General features: G+C 41.5%; 1 protein-coding gene across 1 annotated transcript in view; it reads left to right on the forward strand.

Moving 5' to 3' along the window:
- LOC128638726 (E3 SUMO-protein ligase ZBED1-like) overlaps positions 1 to 20,403 on the forward strand; it is a 94,534-nt gene extending 74,131 nt beyond the window's left edge. The window contains exon 6 of the mRNA XM_053690859.1: positions 17,155 to 20,403. Coding sequence (XP_053546834.1) covers positions 17,155 to 19,199 — 2,045 coding nt within the window. The 3' untranslated portion in view covers positions 19,200 to 20,403. The remainder of the gene's footprint in view (positions 1 to 17,154) is intronic.
- The last annotated feature ends 225 nt before the right edge of the window (positions 20,404 to 20,628 follow it).

Consider the following 20,628-nt stretch of genomic DNA (forward strand, 5'->3'; position numbering starts at 1 on the left):
CTCAGGCGGTCAAAGACTGATCAGTTGGGAAGAAGCCGTTTAATACGGCTGCAGTTTATTGGGGGCCCGTGCTGCCCAGTCGGGGCTGTGAGGGAATTTTTTTGCAGATTAGGTCGTCTGGTGAGGGTCCGTTGTTGATCCATGCTGTGGGTTCGTCATTGTCAAAATTTCAGTTTGTGGCAGTGTTCTGGAAGGCATTGACATTAGTGGGTTTCCCTGCCGGGGAATTTAGTTCCCATTCATTCTGTATTGGCGCAGCTACTGAGGCGAGAATGTTAGGAATGACTGATGAAATGAAACAGGGAATTGGGAGGGGGTCATCGGGAAGGTTTAAGTCATATGTGCGCCAGTACTTAGCCCTATAAGTTGTGTTTGTGTTTTAGGTCCAGTGGAGTGTTGGTTTGTCGGCCACTCTTACATCTACTGGGCACGACGGGCCGCTGCAGCGAAGAACGATGGTTGCCAGCTGGGTTTGCCTGCAGAGGAGGTGGTGATGCGGTGGTTTGGGGTTAGGGGTTTGAAGTGGGACCAGGTATTGTTGCAAGTAGTTGATTATTCTAGGTTGTTTCGCCCTCCAGGTATTTTGGTAATCCATGCGGGAGGTAACGATTTAGGTTACACGGCACAGAGAGATCTGGTGTCAAAGATGAAAAGGGATTTGATGCGTTTGTGGGACTTATTTCCTCAGCTGTTGGTGGTTTGGTCTGAGTTGGAGCCTAGGGTGGTGTGGAAGGCTGCATGGGATAGTAAGCGGTTAGATACATCTAGGAGAAAGATTAACAGGGTGTTGAGTAGTTTTGTTAGGCAAAGGGGGGGTGTCTATACGGCATGTTGAGTTTGAGGGTGAAGCAGGTAGATGTTTCTTCTTAAGGGATGGTGTTCACCTTAATGAGGTAGGTCTGCAGCTTTTTAATTTTAATTTGTAGGAAGGGGTTGAAAAGGCCTTGGGTTTTTGGTGGGGCTCGGACAGTGTCCGGGCCAGTGGCGGTGTTTTTGGTGTTTAGAACTTTAAGAAGTAATATGGGTACCTCCTGTGGTTTCAGGAGAGGTTAACAATACGTTGACTTTGTATAAAAGCACAATTAATATTCCAGTTCCTCTTTTTGTATACTTTTCTCTTGTAAAGTGTATCCAGTCCACGGATCATCCATTACTTGTGGGATATTCTCATTCCCAACAGGAAGTTGCAAGAGGACACCCACAGCAGAGCTGTTATATAGCTCCTCCCCTAACTGCCATATCCAGTCATTCTCTTGCAACTCTCAACACGCATGGAGGTAGTAAGAGAGAGTGGTGAAATATAGTTAGTTTTTTATCTTCAATCAAAAGTTTGTTATTTTAAATGGTACCGGAGTTGTACTATTTTATCCCAGGCAGTAAATAGAAGAAGAATCTGCCTGAGTTTTCTATGATCTTAGCAGGTTGTAACTAAGATCCATTGCTGTTCTCACATATGTCTGAGGAGAGAGGTAACTTCAGCGGGAGAATGGCGTGCAGGTTACTCTGCTATGAGGTATGTGCAGTTACAATTTTTTCTAGAAATGGAAAATGCTAGAAAATGCTGCTGATACCGGATTAATGTAAGTTAAGCCTGAATACAGTGATTTAATAGTGACTGGTATCATGCTTACTCTCAGGGGTAATACCCTTATAAAATTGCAATATAAAACGTTTGCTGGCATGTTTAATCATTTTTATATATGCTTTGGTGATAAAACTTTATTGGGGCCTAGTTTTTTCCACATGGCTGGTTTAAATTTTGCCTAGAAACAGTTTCCTGAGGCTTTCCACTGTTGTAGTATAAAAGTTACAGTTGTTGCAGTTAAAATTTCAAACTGTGACATCCAGCTTCCCTCAGGAGTCCCCTGTATGCTATAGGACATCTCTAAATGGCTCAAAGGCTTTCCAAAGTCGTTTATTGGGGAAGGCTGTGGCAGATTGTTGTGTCTGTTAAAAAACGTCTATCGTTTTTTTGATCCGTTTTTTGAATTAAGGGGTTAATCATCCATTTGCAAGTGGGTGCAATGCTCTGTTAACTTATTACATACACTGTAAAAATTTTGTTTGATTTACTGCCTTTTTTCACTGTTTTTCAAATTTTGACAAAATTTGTTTCTCTTAAAGGCACAGTACCGTTTTTTATATTTGCTTGTTAACTTGATTTAAAGTGTTTTCCAAGCTTGCTAGTCTCATTGCTAGTCTGTACAAACATGTCTGACATAGAGGAAACTCCTTGTTCATTATGTTTAAAAGCCATGGTGGAACCCCCTCTTAGAATGTGTACCAAATGTACTGATTTCACTTTAAGCAATAAAGATCATATTCTGTCTTTAAAAAAAAATTTTATCACCAGAGGAATCTGACGAGGGGGAAGTTATGCCGACTAACTCTCCCCACGTGTCAGATCCTTTGACTCCCGCTCAAGGGACTCACGCTCAAATGGCGCCAAGTACATCTAGGGCGCCCATAGCGATTACTTTACAAATCATGGCGCAGTCATGATAATACACTGTCAGCGGTATAACCAGACTACCTGAATTTAGAGGTAAGCGAGATAGCTCTGGGGTTAGACGAAATGCAGAGCATACTGACGCTTTAAGAACCATGTCTGATACTGCCTCACAATATGCAGAAGCTGAGGAAGGAGAGCTTCAATCTGTGGGTGATGTTTCTGACTCAGGAAAGATGATGCAACCTGATTCTGATATTTCTACATTTAAATTTAAGCTTGAACACCTCCGCGTGTTTCTCAGGGAGGTTTTAGCTGCTCTGAATGACTGTTATACAATTGCAGTGCCAGAGAAATTGTCTAGACTGGATAAATACTATGCAGTGCCGGTGTGTACTGATGTTTCTCCAATACCTAAGAGGTTTACAGAAATTATTAATAAGGAATGGGATAGACCAGGTGTGCCGTTCTCTCCCCCTCCTATTTTTAGAAAAATGTTTCCAATAGACGCCAGACAGACTTATGGCAGACAGTACCTAAGGTGGAGGGAGCAGTTTCTACTTTAGCAAAGCGTACTACTATCCCTGTCGAGGACAGTTGTGCTTTTTTAGATCCAATGGATAAAAAGTTAGAGGGTTACCTTAAGAAAATGTTTACTCAACAAGGTTTTATCCTACAGCCCCTTGCATGCATTGCGCCTGTCACTGCTGCTGCGGCATTCTGGTTTGAGTCTCTGGAAGATGCTTTACAGGTAGCGACTCCATTGGATGACATACTTGACAAGCTTAGAGCACTTAAGCTAGCCAATTCTTTTGTTTTCTGATGCCATTGTTCATTTGACTAAACTAACGGCTAAGAATTCTGGTTTTGCTATACAGGCGCGCAGGACGCTATGGCTTAAATCATGGTCAGCTGACGTGACTTCAAAATCTAAGCTGCTTAACATTCCCTTCAAGGGGCAGACCCTATTCGGGCCTGGTTTGAAGGAGATTATTGCTGATATCACTGGAGGAAAAGGTCATGCCCTTCCTCAGGACAGGTCCAAATCAAGGGCCAAACAGTCTAATTTTCGTGCCTTTCGAAACTTCAAGGCTAGTGCGGCATCAACTTCCTCTAATGCAAACAAGAGGGAACTTTTGCTCAGTCCAAGACGGTCTGGAGACCAAACCAGACCTGGGACAAAGGTAAGCAGGCTAAAAAGTCTGCTGCTGCCTCTAAGACAGCATGAAGGAATGGCCCCCTATCCGGTAACGGATCTAGTAGGGGGCAGACTTTCGCTCTTTGCCCAGGCGTGGGCAAGAGATGTCCAGGATCCCTGGGTGTTGGAAATTATATCCCAGGGATATCTTCTGGACTTCAAAGCTTCCCACAATTCACAATTATCTGCAAACCAGATAAAGAGAGAGACATTCTTACACTGTGTACGAGACCTCCTAGTTATGGGAGTGATCCATCCAGTTCCAAAGGAGGAACAGGGACAGGGTTTTTACTCAAATCTGTTTGTGGTTCCCAAAAAAGAGGGAACCTTCAGACCAATTTTGGATCTAAAGATCTTAAACAAATTCCTCAGAGTTCCATCATTCAAGATGGAAACTATTCGTACCATCCTACCTATGATCCAGGAGGGTCAATATATGACTACAGTGGATTTAAAGGATGCTTATCTTCACATTCCGATAACAAAGATCATCATCGGTTTCTCAGGTTTGCCTTTCTAGACAGGCATTACCAGTTTGTAGCTCTTCCCTTTGGATTAGCTACAGCCCCAAGAATCTTTACGAAGGTTCTAGGGTCGCTTCTGTCGGTCCTAAGGCCGCGGGGCATAGCAGTGGCCCCTTATTTAGACGACATCCTGATACAGGCGTCAAACTTCCAAATTGCCAAGTCTCATATGGACGTAGTACTGGCATTTCTGAGATCGCATGGGTGGAAAGTGAACGAGGAAAAGAGTTCTCTATCCCCACTCACAAGAGTTTCTGTAGAAATGAAAATTTACCTGACGGAGCCCAGGTTATCAAAGCTTCTAAATTCCTGCCGTGTTCTTCATTCCATTCCGCGCCCTTCGGTGGCTCAGTGCATGGAAGTAATCAGCTTAATGGTAGCGGCAATGGACATAGTGCCGTTTGCACGCCTACATCTCAGACCGCTGCAACTATGCATGCTCAGTCAGTGGAACGGGGATTACACAGATTTGTCCCCTCTACTAAATCTGGATCAAGAGACCAGGGATTCTCTTCTCTGGTGGCTATCTCGGGTCCATCTGTCCAAAGGTATGACCTTTCGCAGGCCAGATTGGACAATTGTAACAACAGAGGCCAACCTTCTAGGTTGGGGTGCAGTCTGGAACTCCCTGAAGGCTCAGGGATCGTGGACTCAGGAGGAGACACTCCTTCCAATAAATATTCTGGAAGAGCGATATTCAAAGCTCTTCAGGCTTGGCCTCAGTTATCAACTCTGAGGTACATCAGATTTCAGTCGGACAACATCACGACTGTGGCTTACATCAACCATCAATGGGGAACAAGAAGTTCCCTAGCAATGTTAGAAGTCTCACTCTTGCCACCTATCAGCTATCCATATCCCAGGTGTAGAGAACTGGGAGGCGGATTTTTTAAGTCGTCAGACTTTTCATCCGGGACAGTGGGAACTCCATCCGGAGGTGTTTGCACAATTGATTCATCGTTGGGGCAAACCAGAACTGGATCTCATAGCGTCTCGCTAGAACGCCAAGCTTCCTTGTTACGGATCCAGGTCCAGGGATCCCAAGGCAACGCTAATAGATGCTCTAGCAGCGCCCTGGTCTTTCAACCTGGCTTATGTGTTTCTACCGTTTCCTCTGCTCCCTCGACTGATTGCCAAGGTCAAGCAGGAGAGAGCATCGGTGATTTTGATAGCGCCTGCATGGCCACGCAGGACCTGGTATGCAGATCTGGTGGACATGTCATCCTTTTCACCATGGACTCTGCCTCTGAGACAGGACCTTCTACTTTAGGGTCCTTTCAACCATCCAAATCTAATTTCTCTGAGACTGACTGCCTGGAGATTGAACGCTTGATTTTATCAAAGCGTGGCTTCTCCGAGTCAGTCATTGATACCTTAATACAGGCACGAAAGCCTGTCACCAGGAAAATTTACCATAAAATATGGCGTACATATCTTTATTGGTGTGAATCCAAGCGTTAGGATTCCCAGGATATTATCTTTTCTCCAAGATGGTTTGGAAAAAGGATCGTCAGCTAGTTCCTTAAAAGGACAGATTTCTGCTCTGTCTATTCTTTTGCACAAGCGTCTGGCAGATGTTCCAGATGTTCAGGCATTTTGTCAGGCTTTGGTTAGAATCAAGCCTGTGTTTAAACCTGTTGCTCCCCCATGGAGCTTAAATTTGGTTCTTAAGGTTCTTCAAGGAGTTCCGTTTGAACCTCTTCATTCCATAGATATCAAACTTTTATCTTGGAAAGTTCAGTTTTTGGTAGCTATTTCCTCGGCTCGTAGAGTCTCCGAGTTATCTGCTTTACAATGTGATTCTCCTTATCTGATCTTCCATACGGATAAGGTAGTCCTGCGTACCAAACCTGGGTTTTTACCTAAGGTGGTATCTAACAAGAATATCAATCAAGAGATTGTTGCTCCATCCTTGTGTCCTAATCCTTCTTCAAAGAAGGAACGTCTATTACACAATCTGGACGTGGTTCGTGCTTTAAAGTTTTACTTACAAGCTACTAAAGATTTTTGTCAAACATCTGCTTTGTTTGTTGTCTACTCTGGACAGAGGAGAGGTCAAAAGGCTTCGGCAACCTCTCTTTCTTTTTGGCTAAGAAGCATAATCCGCTTAGCCTATGAGACTGCTGGCCAGCAGCCCCCTGAAGGGATTACAGCTCATTCTACTAGAGCTGTGGCTTCCACTTGGGCCTTTAAAAATGAGGCTTCTGTTGAACAGATTTGCAAGGCGGCGACTTGGTTTTCGCTTCATACTTTTTCAAAATTCTACAAATTTGATACTTTGCTTCTTCGGAGGCTATTTTTGGGAGAAAGGTTTTACAGGCAGTGGTACCTTCCGTTTAAGTACCTGCCTTGTCCCTCCCTTCATCCGTGTACTTTAGCTTTGGTATTGGTATCCCACAAGTAATGGATGATCCGTGGACTGGATACACCTTACAAGAGAAAACACAATTTATGCTTACCTGATAAATGTATTTCTCTTGTGGTGTATCCAGTCCACGGCCCGCCCTGTCATTTTAAGGCAGGTAATTTTTTCATTTAAACTACAGTCACCACTGCACCCTATGGTTTCTCCTTTCTCTGCGTGTTTTCGGTCGAATGACTGGATATGGCAGTTAGGGGAGGAGCTATATAACAGCTCTGCTGTGGGTGTCCTCTTGCAACTTCCTGTTGGGAATGAGAATATCCCACAAGTAATGGATGATCCGTGGACTGGATACACCACAAGAGAAATAAATTTATCAGGTAAGCATAAATATTTTTTTTTTGGTACTCCTTATTTTATCACCCAACTACTTGGCTACTCGTTAAATTGAATTGTAGGTGTGGTGAGGGGTGTATTTTTATAGGCATTTTGAGTTTTGGGAAACTTTACCCCTCCTGGTAGGATTGTATATCCCATACGTCACTAGCTCATGGACTCTTGCCAATATGAAAGAAATGAATTTATCAGGTAAGTTCTTACATAAATTATGTTTTTTTAGATAAGCTTTACCAATTTATCGCTTTTCCATTTGGTCTAGCGACAGCTTTATGAATCTTTTCAAGGTTCTAGGTGCCCTTCTTTCTGTAATAAGACAGTAGGGTATTGTGGTGTTTCCTTATTTGGATGGTATCTTGGTATTAGCTTAATCTTTTCTTTTATTGGAATATCTCATGAATCAACTAGTTTTGTTTCTTCAAGACATGGTTAAAGGATTTAATTTACCTAAGAGTTTCGTGATTCCTCAGACAAGGGACACCTCTTCTTGGGTTTCTAGATGGATTCTGTGTTTATGTCTTTGTCTTTATCAGACAAAAGTCAATTGTAATTGGCATTAGCCTGTCTAACTTACAGTCTAGAACATTCCTTTCAGTAGCTATGTGCATGGATTTTTAGGTCTCATAACTGCAGCATTGGGCATGGTTCCCTTTGTTCGTTTTTCATCTGAGACCTCTCTTGCTTTGCATACTGAATCAATGGTACAGGGATTGTTTTCAGATATCGCAGTTGATATTCTTAAATCAACTCTCTCTGTTTTGGTGATTAGACTATCATCGTTTTATTCAGACGGCTTCCTTTTGTTCATCCTTCCTGGACTGTATTCTTTATGAATGCAATTCTTACAGCTTGGGGAGCTGTCTGAGGGTCTCTGACAGCACAAGGGGTTTGGAAACTTCAAGAGGTGAGGTTTCCAATCAATATTTTAGAACTCTGTGCTATTTTCAGAGCTCTTTCAGGTTTGGCCTGTTTTTGTTTTTTGTTTATTTTTAAACTTTTATTTTTTAAATTTTTAAAGAGGAACTTGAGCAGCCCCACATAGCATTATACAATTACAATCATCATAAAGCTTAGTATAAACAACAGTAAGCAGTTCCATCAGCATAGTTGAATCTATTTTGAGTCCAAAAAGTCTTTCTCCTGAGCCATGTGGCGCAGTCAAGCCTCATTAATTACTATAACATACAAAACACAAATAAACAAAACAATACAACAACAATTGGTGATTAGTGTCAGTGTAAACCAGTTTAAAGGCGTAGTGTCGCCAAAGCAATACAACAACAATTAGTGGTTAGTGTCAATCAGTATAAACAAATTTTAAAGGCATTATATCGCCGAGTATATCATCGCACACCCCTAAAAGATACTTCTTAAAGATACTAACGAGCTTCTCAGAAAAGTCACCTGCAAAAACTAGGAAGACAAGTAGATGCATTAACGTGAGAAGTTAAGCTAAGTAGTGCAAAGATTGTTTGCCATGTAAAATATGCGTCGGCGGATGGGCACAGTCTCAGCCTGCAAGTCTCCCTGTTCAGGCAACAGTCCGTTTGATGTCTCTAGGCTTGGCCTATTTTAGGAGAGAACTTTTCATTTTGTTTTCAGACAGACAATATCACAACTGTGGCATATGTCAATCATCAAATAGGGACTCACAGTTCCTTAGCAATTGAGAAGTATCTTGAATACGTTCTTAGATGGAATTCATCTCCTGTCTAATTTCTACAATTTTTATCTCAGGTTTAGACATTTGGGAGGTGGATTATCTCAGCTGTCAGTCTATACATCCGGGAGAGTGGAATCTCTATACAGAAGTGTTTTCTCAATTTCCCAGGTACCTTTTCAGGTCCAGGGATTCTCAGGCAGAAATGGTGGATGCATTAAGTGTGTCTTGGTTTTGCAACCTGACTACATCTTTTCGCCTTCCAAGGGTGATTTCCAAGATCTTATTGGAACAGTCTCATGTGTTTCTGATAGCATCAGCATGGCCTCACAGGTTTGGTATGTGGATCTTGTTCGGATGTCTAGTTGCTATCCTTGGCTGCTTTCTCTTTGGCCAGCCCTCTTGTTTTAAGGGCTATTTTTCCATCGGGATCTCAAATTACTAATTTGATGGTATGGAAATTGATTAGTGTTTAGTCATAGAGGTTTCTATGACTCAGTTTTTATCACTATGTTGCAGGTTTATAAGTCTGTTTCAAGGAACATGTATTATCAGGTTTGGAAAACCTATATTTTATGGTGTTCTTCTCATAAATACTTGTGGCATTCTTTTAGAATTCCTAGGATTTTAAAAATTTTTCAGGATGGTTTGGATAAGTTTGTCTGCAAATTTTTTGAAGGGACAAATCTCTGTTCTTTCTGTTTTATTTCCTAGAAAGAATGTTTAAACTTCCTGATATTCACCGTTTTGTTCAGACTTTGGTTGGTATCAAGCCTGTTCATTTATTAATTTCTCCTTTTTGGAGTCTTATTTGGTTTAAAGATTTTGCAGGCTCTTTCTTTTGAGGCAATATTTCTTTGAAGATTATTTACTTTCTTGGAAAGTGTTGTTTCTTTTGACTATCTCTTCTGCTACAAGAGTTTCTGATTTATCAGCTCTCTCTTGTGTGTCTCCTTATCTCCTTTCATCTAGATAAGTTGTTTTGTGGACTTCTTTTTTTCCGAAGGTTTTCAATTTGAAACAACATTAGTAGAGAAATTACTGTTCCGTCTTTGTGTCCTAATCCTAAATAATTCTTTGAGAGTTCTTTACATCCTTTGGATGTGGTAAGAGCTTTATAATTCTATATTGAGGTTACTAGGATTTCAGAAGACTTCTAGTCTATTTGTTGTTTTTCTGGTTCCAGAGAAGATCAGAAAGCCTCTGCCATTTCTTTGGCATCCTCGTTAAAGCTTTTGTTTCTCAAGGTCTATTTGGAAAAGACAAGTGTGGGTACAGCACAACCACAAAAGAAGGGTGCTTATGTAAACCGGGAACACTGCCAAGTCCCCAAAGTAATGGTGGTGGTGCAGTGAGTCCACGGCACTCCAATGGATGGAGTGCCGTGGGCTTGCTGCATCATTGCCAATGCTTATTTGGAGGCAGGGCAGGCACTGCCTCAGATTTACAGCTCATTCTACTAAGTTCAGTTGCCATTTATTAGGCTTTTTCAGAATGAAACCTCGGTTGATCATATTTGCTAATCGGTAATTTGGTCTTCTTTGCATACTTTTCTTGTTTTTACCATCTTGATGTATTTTGCTTCTTCTGAAGCAGTCTTTGATGGAAAGTTCTTCAGGCAGCTGTCTCAGTTTGATCCTACTGCTTTTGATTTGTTTTGTTTTTAAGAAAAACTTAATTATTGTGTGGATTTAATTTCTCAGTGGTAATCGCTGTGGATTATTTTATCCCTCCCTCTCTAGTGACTCTTCTGTGGACTTTCACATCTTGGTGATTTCTATCCGATATGTCACTAGCTCATGGACTCTTGTCAATTACATGAAAGAAAACATAATTTATGTAAGAACTTACCTGATAAATTAATTTCTTTCACATTGGCAAGAGTCCAAGAGGCCCACCCTTTTTTATGGTGGTTATGTTTTTTATATATATATATATATATATATATATATATATATATATATATATAAAAGCACAGTTATTTTTCCAGTTCCTCCTTTTGCATGCGTTTTACTCCTTTTTGTTATCACCTCACTACTTTGCTATTCGTTAAACCGAGTTGTGGGTGTGGTGGGAGGTGTATTTATACGCATTTGAGGTTTGGGAAACTTTGCCCCCTCCTGGTAGGAATGCATATCCCATACGTTACTAGCTCATGGACTCTTGCCAATATGAAAGAAATTAATTTATCCGGTAAGTTCTTACATAAATGATGGTTTCCTTAAACTGTGTGGATAGCTCTTTTAAAAAATCTAAATGGCTTTAATGTATCAAACATTTTTATATTAACACGAGAGTTAAGAAATATATTTGTGTACAAATTTGAGTAAGACATTGGGAAAAGGAAACTAAATTGACAGGCTTAGTCAAATAAAAAAAATGTATGCTTTTTAATGGTTTATGAATGTTTACACAAATTTTAATGTTCACTATTATTCTAGGGCACTTTTTATAGGAACCGTTTTAACTTTCATACAAACCATTTTCTCCAACATTGGTGTGTCCGGTCCACGGCGTCATCCATTACTTGTGGGAAATATTCTCCCCCACAGGGAAAGGCAAGGAGAGCACACAGCAAGAGCTGTCCATATAGCTCCCCCTCTGGCTCCGCCCCCCAGTCATTCTCCTTGCCGCTCTGAACAAGTAGCATCTCCACGGGGATGGTGAGGAGTTTGTGGTGTTAGTTGTAGTTTTTTATTCTTCTATCAAGAGTTTGTTATTTTAAAATAGTGCTGGCTTGTACTATTTACTCTACAACAGAAAAGTGATAAAGATTTCTGTTTAAGAGGGCTATGATTTTAGCACAAGTAACTAAAATCCATTTCTGTTACCACGCAGGACTGTTGAAACCAGAGAACTTCAGTTGGGGGTAACAGTTTGCAGACTTATCTGCTTCAGGTATGACTAGTCTCCTTCTAACAACACAGGCTAATGCTAGATGACAGTCATTTTTCCCCTCAGGGAAAACGGTAAGCCATTTTTCTTTCACCTCAGCAAAAAAGATAACAGGCTTCCCCTTTTTGATTTTTATGCTGGTAGACACTGTCAGGGGCCAAATCGATTGTTTTTTATTACAATATGATGGCAATTGAAATGTTTTATAAGCTCATATACACTTGGGGACGTTTTTTATTGATCTGGCTTGCTTTAGACACCTAAATCTAGTCAGGAAGGCCCCTTCACTCTAGTGTACTGAGGGAGGAGGCCTCATTTTGGCACTTCAGTTAATTTCAAGACAGTGCATGCAGTTCCATGTGAGAGGGTCCTGTGGCTCAGAAAGTGACTCCAGAAGGCTTATTTCTGTGGATGATTGACCCCTAAGAAAGGTAAAAGCTGCAGCAATGCTGTAAGCAGGGATTGTGGTGTATAAAAACGGTTAAATCCAACAGTTAGCTCCGGTTTGCTTGTTTTAAGAGCTAGAGTCTCCATATTTGCTGTGCAATACTTTCTAAGCATTAAGACACTGGGGTCCAAATTTCAGAAAAATCTGATATTGCCTTCATAGTTTTTTGAACATTCAGAAATAAAGTGTGTCATTTTATTATTTAAAGAGACAGTAACGTTTTTGTTTAAAATCATTTTTATTGCATTGTTTGCCTGCCTAAATCTGTTTAACATGTCTGTGCCATCAGATAACCTATGTTCTGTGTGTGTAGAGACAAATGTGGTTCCCCCTTCGAGTGTTTGTGATAATTGTGCCATAGCGTCCAAGCAAAATGAGGACAGCTCTGTTACATTTCATAATGTTGCCCAAGATGATTTATCTAATGAAGGTAGTGGGGATAGTTCTACATCCTCTCCTTCTGTGTCTACACCAGCTTTGCCCGCGCAGGCGACACCTAGCGCGCCAGTGCTTATTTCTATGCAACAATTAACAGCAGTAGTGGATAATTCTATAGCAAATCTTGTATCCAAACTGCCAGCATTTCAGAGAAAGCGTGATTGTTCAGCTTTAAATACAGATAAAAGGGATGAACAATCAGACGCTGACGATGCTTTATCTATTTTACCCTCACATCAATCGGAATTGGCTGTGAGGGAAGGGCTGTCTGAGGGTGAAATTTCAGACTCAGGAAAAATTTCTCAACAGGCAGAACCTGATATAGTAGCATTTAAGTTTAAGCTAGAATATCTCCGCGCTTTGCTAAAGGAGGTATTAGCTACTCTGGATGACTGTGATTTTATGGTAGTACCAGAGAAGTTGTGCAAATTGGACACATTTTTAGAGGTCCCAGTGCACGACGACGCTTTTCCAATACCCAAAAGGGTAGCGAACATAGTGGAAAAGGAGTGGGAGAAGCCAGGTGTACCCTTTGCCCCACCTCCTATATTTAAGAAAATGTTTCCCATAGTAGACCCTAGAAGGGACGCATGGCAGACGGTCCCGAAGGTTGAGGGAGCTGTTTCAACACTAGCGAAGCGCACCACTATTCCTATAGAGGACAGCTGCGCTTTCAAAGATCCTATGGATAAAAAATTGGAAGGATTGCTTAAAAAGATTTTTGTTCAGCAAGGGTTCATCCTTCAACCAGCTACGTGTGTTATTACTGTCACTTCAGCGGCGTCCTTTTGGTTCGAGGAACTAGAAAGGTCGCTCCAGAAAGAGACTTCCTATGAAGAAGTCATGGACAGAATTCACGCATTAAAATTAGCTAATTCCTTTATATTGGATGCCGCCTTTCAAATAACGAAATTGGCGGCGAAAAACTCAGGTTTTGCTATAGTAGCGCGGAGGGCGCTTTGGCTGAAATCCTGGTCGGCAGATGTGTCGTCCAAGACTAAGTTACTTAATATTCCTTTCAAGGGTAAGACCCTTTTTGGGCCGGAATTGAAGGAAATTATTTCAGACATCACTGGGGGTAAGGACCATGCCCTCCCACAGGATAGGCCTTTTAAGGCTAAGAACAAGTCTAATTTTCGTTCCTTTCGCAATTTCAGGAACGGACCGGCTAATAACTCCACTGCCGCTAGACAAGAAGGTAACGCGGCCCAGCCCAAACCCGCTTGGAAGCCCATGCAAGGCTGGAACAAGGGTAAACAGACCAAGAAACCTGCTGCTGCTACCAAGACAGCATGAAGGGGTAGCCCCGATCCGGGACCGGATCTGGTAGGGGCAGACTATCTCTCTTCGCTCAGGCTTGGGCAAGAGATGTTCCGGATCCCTGGGCACTAGAGATAGTCTCCAAGGGATACCTGCTAGAGTTCAAGGGACTTCCTCCAAGGGGAAGGTTCCACCTGTCTCGCTTATCTTCAGACCAGATAAAGAAACAGGCATTCTTACATTGTGTAAGAGACCTATCAAAGATGGGAGTGATAAACCCAGTCCCCTCCGGGGAACAAGGTCTAGGTTTTTACTCAAACCTGTTTGTGGTTCCCAAAAAAGAGGGAACTTTCAGGCCAATTCTGGATTTAAAGATATTAAACAAGTTCCTCAGTGTTCCATCCTTCAAAATGGAAACCATTCGGACAATCTTGCCGACAATCCAGCAGGGTCAATATTTGACTACCGTGGATCTAAAGGATGCGTATCTGCATATTCCAATCCACAAAACTCATCATCAGTTCCTGAGGTTCGCCTTTCTGGACAAACATTACCAGTTCGTGGCTCTTCCATTCGGTTTAGCCACCGCTCCCAGAATTTTCACAAAGGTGCTAGGGTCCCTTCTAGCGGTCCTAAGGCTGAGGGGCATCGCTGTAGCACCTTATCTAGACGACATCCTAATCCAAGCGTTGTCTCTTTCCAAAGCAAGGGCCCACACAGACATTGTGTTGGCTTTTCTCAGATCTCACGGGTGGAAGGTGAACATAGAAAAGAGTTCACTGTCACCGTCCACAAGGGTTCCTTTTCTGGGAACAATAATAGATTCTGTGGAAATGAAGATCTTCCTGACAGAAGTCAGAAAGCTAAAGCTTCTAAACGTTTGTCGAGTTCTTCATTCTATTCCTCAACCCTCCATAGCTCAGTGCATGGAAGTAATAGGACTAATGGTCGCAGCAATGGACGTGGTTCCTTTTGCTCGAATTCATCTAAGACCATTACAGCTGTGCATGCTCAATCAGTGGAATGGGGACTATACAGACTTGTCTCCCCAAATTCAAGTAGACCAGGTAACCAGGGACTCACTTCTCTGGTGGTTGACACAGGATCACCTGTCTCAGGGAATGAGTTTCCGCAGACCGGAGTGGGTCATCGTCACGACCGACGCCAGCCTCTTGGGGTGGGGCGCGGTCTGGGACTCCCTGAAAGCTCAGGGCCTATGGTCTCGGGAAGAGTCGCTTCTCCCGATAAACATTTTGGAACTAAGAGCAATATTCTATGCGCTCCTGGCTTGGCCTCAGCTAGCGGAAGCCAGGTTCATAAGATTTCAGTCGGACAACATAACGACTGTTGCGTACATCAATCATCAGGGGGGAACAAAGAGTTCCCTAGCGATGAAGGAAGTAACCAAGATTATCCAATGGGCAGAGAATCACTCCTGCCATCTATCTGCTATTCACATCCCAGGAGTAGACAACTGGGAGGCGGACTATTTGAGTCGTCAGACTTTCCATCCGGGGGAGTGGGAACTCCACCCGGAGGTCTTTGCTCAGTTAACCCAATTATGGGGCATTCCAGACATGGATCTAATGGCGTCCCGTCAGAACTTCAAGATTCCTTGCTACGGGTCCAGATCCAGGGATCCCAAGGCGACTCTAGTGGATGCATTAGTGGCGCCTTGGTCGTTCAACCTAGCGTATGTGTTTCCCCCGTTTCCTCTCCTTCCCAGGCTCATAGCCAGGATCAAACAGGAGAAGGCCTCTGTGATTCTGATAGCTCCTGCGTGGCCACGCAGGACTTGGTATGCAGACCTGGTGAATATGTCATCGGCTCCACCATGGAAGCTACCTTTGAGACAGGATCTTCTAGTACAAGGTCCATTCGAACATCCAAATCTAGTTTCTCTGCAGCTGACTGCTTGGAAATTGAACGCTTGATTTTATCCAAGCGTGGGTTTTCGAATTCTGTGATAGATACTCTGGTCCAAGCCAGAAAACCTGTGACTAGAAAGATTTACCATAAAATATGGAAAAAATATATCTGCTGGTGTGAATCCAAGGGATTCTCCTGGAGTAAGATTAACATTCCAAAGATTCTCTCCTTTCTCCAAGAAGGTTTGGATAAAGGGTTGTCAGCTAGTTCTCTAAAAGGACAGATTTCTGCTTTATCTGTCTTGTTACACAAACGACTGGCAGCTGTGCCAGATGTACAAGCTTTTGTTCAGGCTTTGGTTAGAATCAAGCCTGTTTACAGACCCATGACTCCTCCTTGGAGTCTAAATTTAGTTCTTTCAGTTCTTCAAGGGGTTCCGTTTGAACCTTTACATTCCATAGATATTAAGTTATTATCTTGGAAAGTTCTGTTTTTGGTTGCTATTTCTTCTGCTAGAAGAGTTTCTGAATTATCTGCTTTGCAATGTAATCCACCCTATCTGGTTTTCTATTCAGATAAGGTTGTTTTGCGTACTAAGCCTGGTTTTCTTCCAAAAGTTGTTTCCAACAAGAATATTAACCAGGAAATAGTTGTTCCTTCTCTGTGTCCGAATCCAGTTTCAAAGAAGGAACGTTTATTACACAATTTAGATGTTGTTCGTGCTTTAAAGTTCTACTTAGAAGCAACAAAAGATTTTAGACAAACCTCATCTTTGTTTGTCGTTTACTCTGGTAAGAGGAGAGGTCAAAAAGCTACTGCTACCTCTCTCTCTTTCTGGCTGAAAAGCATTATCCGATTGGCTTATGAGACTGCCGGACGGCAACCTCCTGACCGAATCACAGCTCACTCTACTAGGGCTGTGGCTTCCACTTGGGCCTACAAGAACGAGGCTTCTGTTGATCAGATATGTAAGGCAGCGACTTGGTCCTCTCTGCACACTTTTGCCAAATTCTACAAATTTGATACTTATGCTTCTTTGGAGGCTATTTTTGGGAGAAAGGTTTTGCAAGCCGTGGTGCCTTCCATTTAGGTAACCTGATTTGCTCCCTCCCTTCATCCGTGTCCTAAAGCTTTGGTATTGGTTCCCACAAGTAATGGATGACGCCGTGGACCGGACACACCAATGTTGGAGAAAACAGAATTTATGCTTACCTGATAAATTACTTTCTCCAACGGTGTGTCCGGTCCATGGCCCGCCCTGGTTTCCTAATCAGGTTGAAATTTTTTTTCTTTATACACTACAGTCACCACGGCACCCTATAGTTTCTCCTTTTTCTCCTAACCGTCGGTCGAATGACTGGGGGGCGGAGCCAGAGGGGGAGCTATATGGACAGCTCTTGCTGTGTGCTCTCCTTGCCTTTCCCTGTGGGGGAGAATATTTCCCACAAGTAATGGATGACGCCGTGGACCGGACACACCATTGGAGAAAGTAATTTATCAGGTAAGCATAAATTCTGTTTTTATCCTAAACTAAAATGGAATGTTCTAAGTATCACCAAATATTTGCCACATTGAGACCCTCTTTAAAATGTTATAAAAATTGCAAAACATAATTTTTAATAAATATATCTTCTGTATTGTATTTCTTTTCTCAGGTGAGCATTTTAAATATGAATTTGGCGAGAAGGAACTTCTAATGAAGCTGTTCCAAGATTTACACTTGAAGACACTAGACTCCATATCAAATCACATATCATCGCAGCAAAATCAGTACTTGTGTAGTGATATGGTCACTCCACTAATGCAATCACACAAACCAAATTATCCACTTAACAATATGGGGCATCCTTCTTCTGGCTTTCAGCTACTTGAGGGAACTCAGAATCTGGTGAGCCTTGGGCGAGCTCAGAGTCGTTATTGGACATTCTTTGGCTTCCAAGGGGATGCTTATGGTCGAATTATTGACAAGACTAAAATAATTTGTAAGCTGTGTGGTGTACGACTTTCATATAGTGGTAATACCACTAACTTGAGACAACACTTGATATATAAGCACCGACGCGAGTACAATGAGTTGGTTGGAACACCAGGGGCTGTAGTAGACACCCAGAAAAGCACTGATTCTGTATCAACTCGAGATTTGGCTACCAGAGCAGTAGTAGCTCCCACCGTAGGTAGAACAACAAAGGCTGTGGCAGATTTTATTGTCCGTGACCTGATGCCTGTTGAAATAATTGAAGGAGAAGGCTTTACACAAATGTTGTCTATCCTAGACCCTACATACAAACTACCAGCAGCCTCTTTTTTGGCTCATACTGTCTTACAGGAAATGTACATTCAGGCAAAGTTGAAAATGGTAGAACTGGTGAAAAGACTTCAGGAGTGCTCTGTTAGCCTTGATCTGTGGAAGCATAGTGGCTCTTTGTCCTACCTCACACTCACTATCCATTATGTAGATGATGGATTTGAATTCAGGAATAAGGTGCTCTCCAGCAGGGTTGTTTCAGAAGATATCTCTGCAGATTCCCTAAAGTTAGTTCTACTTGATGTTGCAGAGGAGTGGGGAATACGTGAAAATACCTTTTACGCAGTTGGACTTAATAGCTCTTCTGTCAAAATAGCAGCTTCAAAAATAGGTTGGAAATCTTTGCCATGTGTGGGGCAAGTTTTGAAAAGTTGTATTGAAGCTGTCCTTCAACACCATTCTATAAAAAACACATTAGATAAATTCAGAAAACTAGTGTCCACTATTTTCTCCTCAACTTCTCAAAGTGAAGAGCTGAATGCACAGTGGCCTGTGTTAAAGGTCCATCTGAAAATGTTCCTACGTGATGGAACCAAGTGGTATAGCATCTACGCTTTACTACAGAGCATGATGGACCATTCCAAGTTTATGAAAGACATAAGTGAGACAATAAATGATAATCTTGTTCTCCATCAAGAGGATTGGTCTATTCTTCAAGATGTAGTAGATATCCTTAAACCCTTAGCAATTGCTACCTCAACATTTACCAAAGATCAATTTGCAGGGCTATCACTGGTAAAACCTGTGATCACTAGTTTGTTATATAAACATTTAGCACCCAATGAATGGGACTCTCAATTCTCCAAGATTATTAAAAAGGCCATACATGATGATTTAAGCTTTAAATACTCAGACAATGAGGTGAATCAGGTTCTCAACTTGGCATGTGCCTTGGATCCTCGTTTTCGTGGCCTTGATTTTCTCAGCCAGCCAGATCGTGTGGATACACTTCATTTACTGAAGCTTGAAGCGTCAAATTTGGCCAAGGTACAGTCATCTGAATCTGTCTGCACTACACCTGAGCCCTTGAATTCAAGGCCACCTGTGAAGAAAGTCAAACAGGACTCTGGTATTGAGTTTCTTTTAGGGGACCTGTGCAATATGAGAAATTCTTCAGTGAGTACCATCAACCAGCAAGCAGAACAGGAAATAAGCAGTTTCCAGACCAGCGAGGCTTCTTCCTTGTGCCAGGATCCATTGCAGTGGTGGAAAATGCATCACACCCAATACCCTCTATTGGCAAGAGCAGCCCGTAAACTTTTGGCCATCCCTGCCACATCAGTTCCTACAAGCTGGCTTTTTACAGATGCCGGTGTGACAATTTACAGAAAGCGGTCAGCACTGACAGCAGAACATGTAGACATGTTAGTTTTTCTCAATGGAAATAGATTTTAATACTTTGAACGTTATCTTATTTGTCCTTCACATGTGTGCCTCTCCCACTTACATCATAGCCACCTTTTTGCAAGTGGACCATTTTATCTCCAGGTCAGATCTAGTGCTTCCACTATTTTCCTTCCTTAAAGAGCAGGGTGAATAATGTCCTTCTGCTCTAATATCTGTAGCTTACCAGTATATTACTGGATGTTTCCAGAATACTTTTTTTTTTGTCAGAAATAACAATAGAACATTCTGACTATGATGGCAGATCAGTATTGCCTGATATGTGGATTATGTAGTCATTTTAAAGTGGCCACACTTAGTGATAATGTGTCTGGCGGGAATGACCTTACATTGCATATTTAGCTTGGACAATTGTATTATTTTTCCAGTTATTTCACAATGTATGCCCTGCATGGGAAACAAATACTTTAATTTATTTATTTAATGTTGTATAAATGTGAATGTTAGATCAGTATTTCCTTTCCACATGAACCAGAAATTACTTTAGAGAGTCACTGAAAAAGTGCAATAATGCTATATACAACATGTGTATCCTTCTTAATTATCTATAAATTAGTATACTTACTTTTTATAATGTTTGCTATGATGATATCCTAACCATTTAAAAGATAGGATAAATGTAACTGATATGCAATACAGAGTCAGCATCTATATCAGGTTATAAGTTAAATGGAAAGCTTACAGAATTATTTGCCAGTCATGGAACTACAATTCATTTCATAATCAATTTTTCTAAATCCACTCCCCAACAGAACCCTTTGATGGGGACTGGATACTGTTTGTTAGTTTGTTTTCACAGCCAGGTATTTAGAGTTTATACTAAAGCAGGGATGGCAAACTTTTTGAGAAAGTGTCCTCACAAAAAAAAAAATTAAAAAAAAAAAAGAAACATTAACGTAAATTTTCCATACTCTGGGCTAGATTACAAGTGACGCGTTATTTAGCGATCCCGCTTGCACATTAACTTTAAAAGAAATAAGCTTTTTCTGCACATACAGTAGCATGCATATTACATGTTGAAAGTAAATAGTTTTGCACAAGCACTAACCCTGACGTGCACAAAAAGACGAACTTCTTATATCGCCAACTTGTTAACGTATTCCCCCATAGACTTAAATGGAATGCGAAAAGTGGAAAAAAAACCTAAAACCATTACTCGCACACAAACTTGATTGTGTTTAACCAAGTGCGCTAACCCAACAGGAAATCTTAATATTTCACATTCTAATGTTCTTCGTGTTTGTACATACGTGTGTATTTATGTATTTATATGTGTATATATGTATTTACAGACATATATAAACACAAATAAATGTGTGTAAATATATATATATATATATATATATATATATATATATATATATATACACACACACACGTGTGTGTCTGCACTGGAGCTCTTTGCAGTCAAGTAGCTGAA

The sequence above is a fragment of the Bombina bombina genome, chromosome 8, assembly GCF_027579735.1.
Source record: "Bombina bombina isolate aBomBom1 chromosome 8, aBomBom1.pri, whole genome shotgun sequence".
Classification (NCBI taxonomy): domain Eukaryota; kingdom Metazoa; phylum Chordata; class Amphibia; order Anura; family Bombinatoridae; genus Bombina; species Bombina bombina.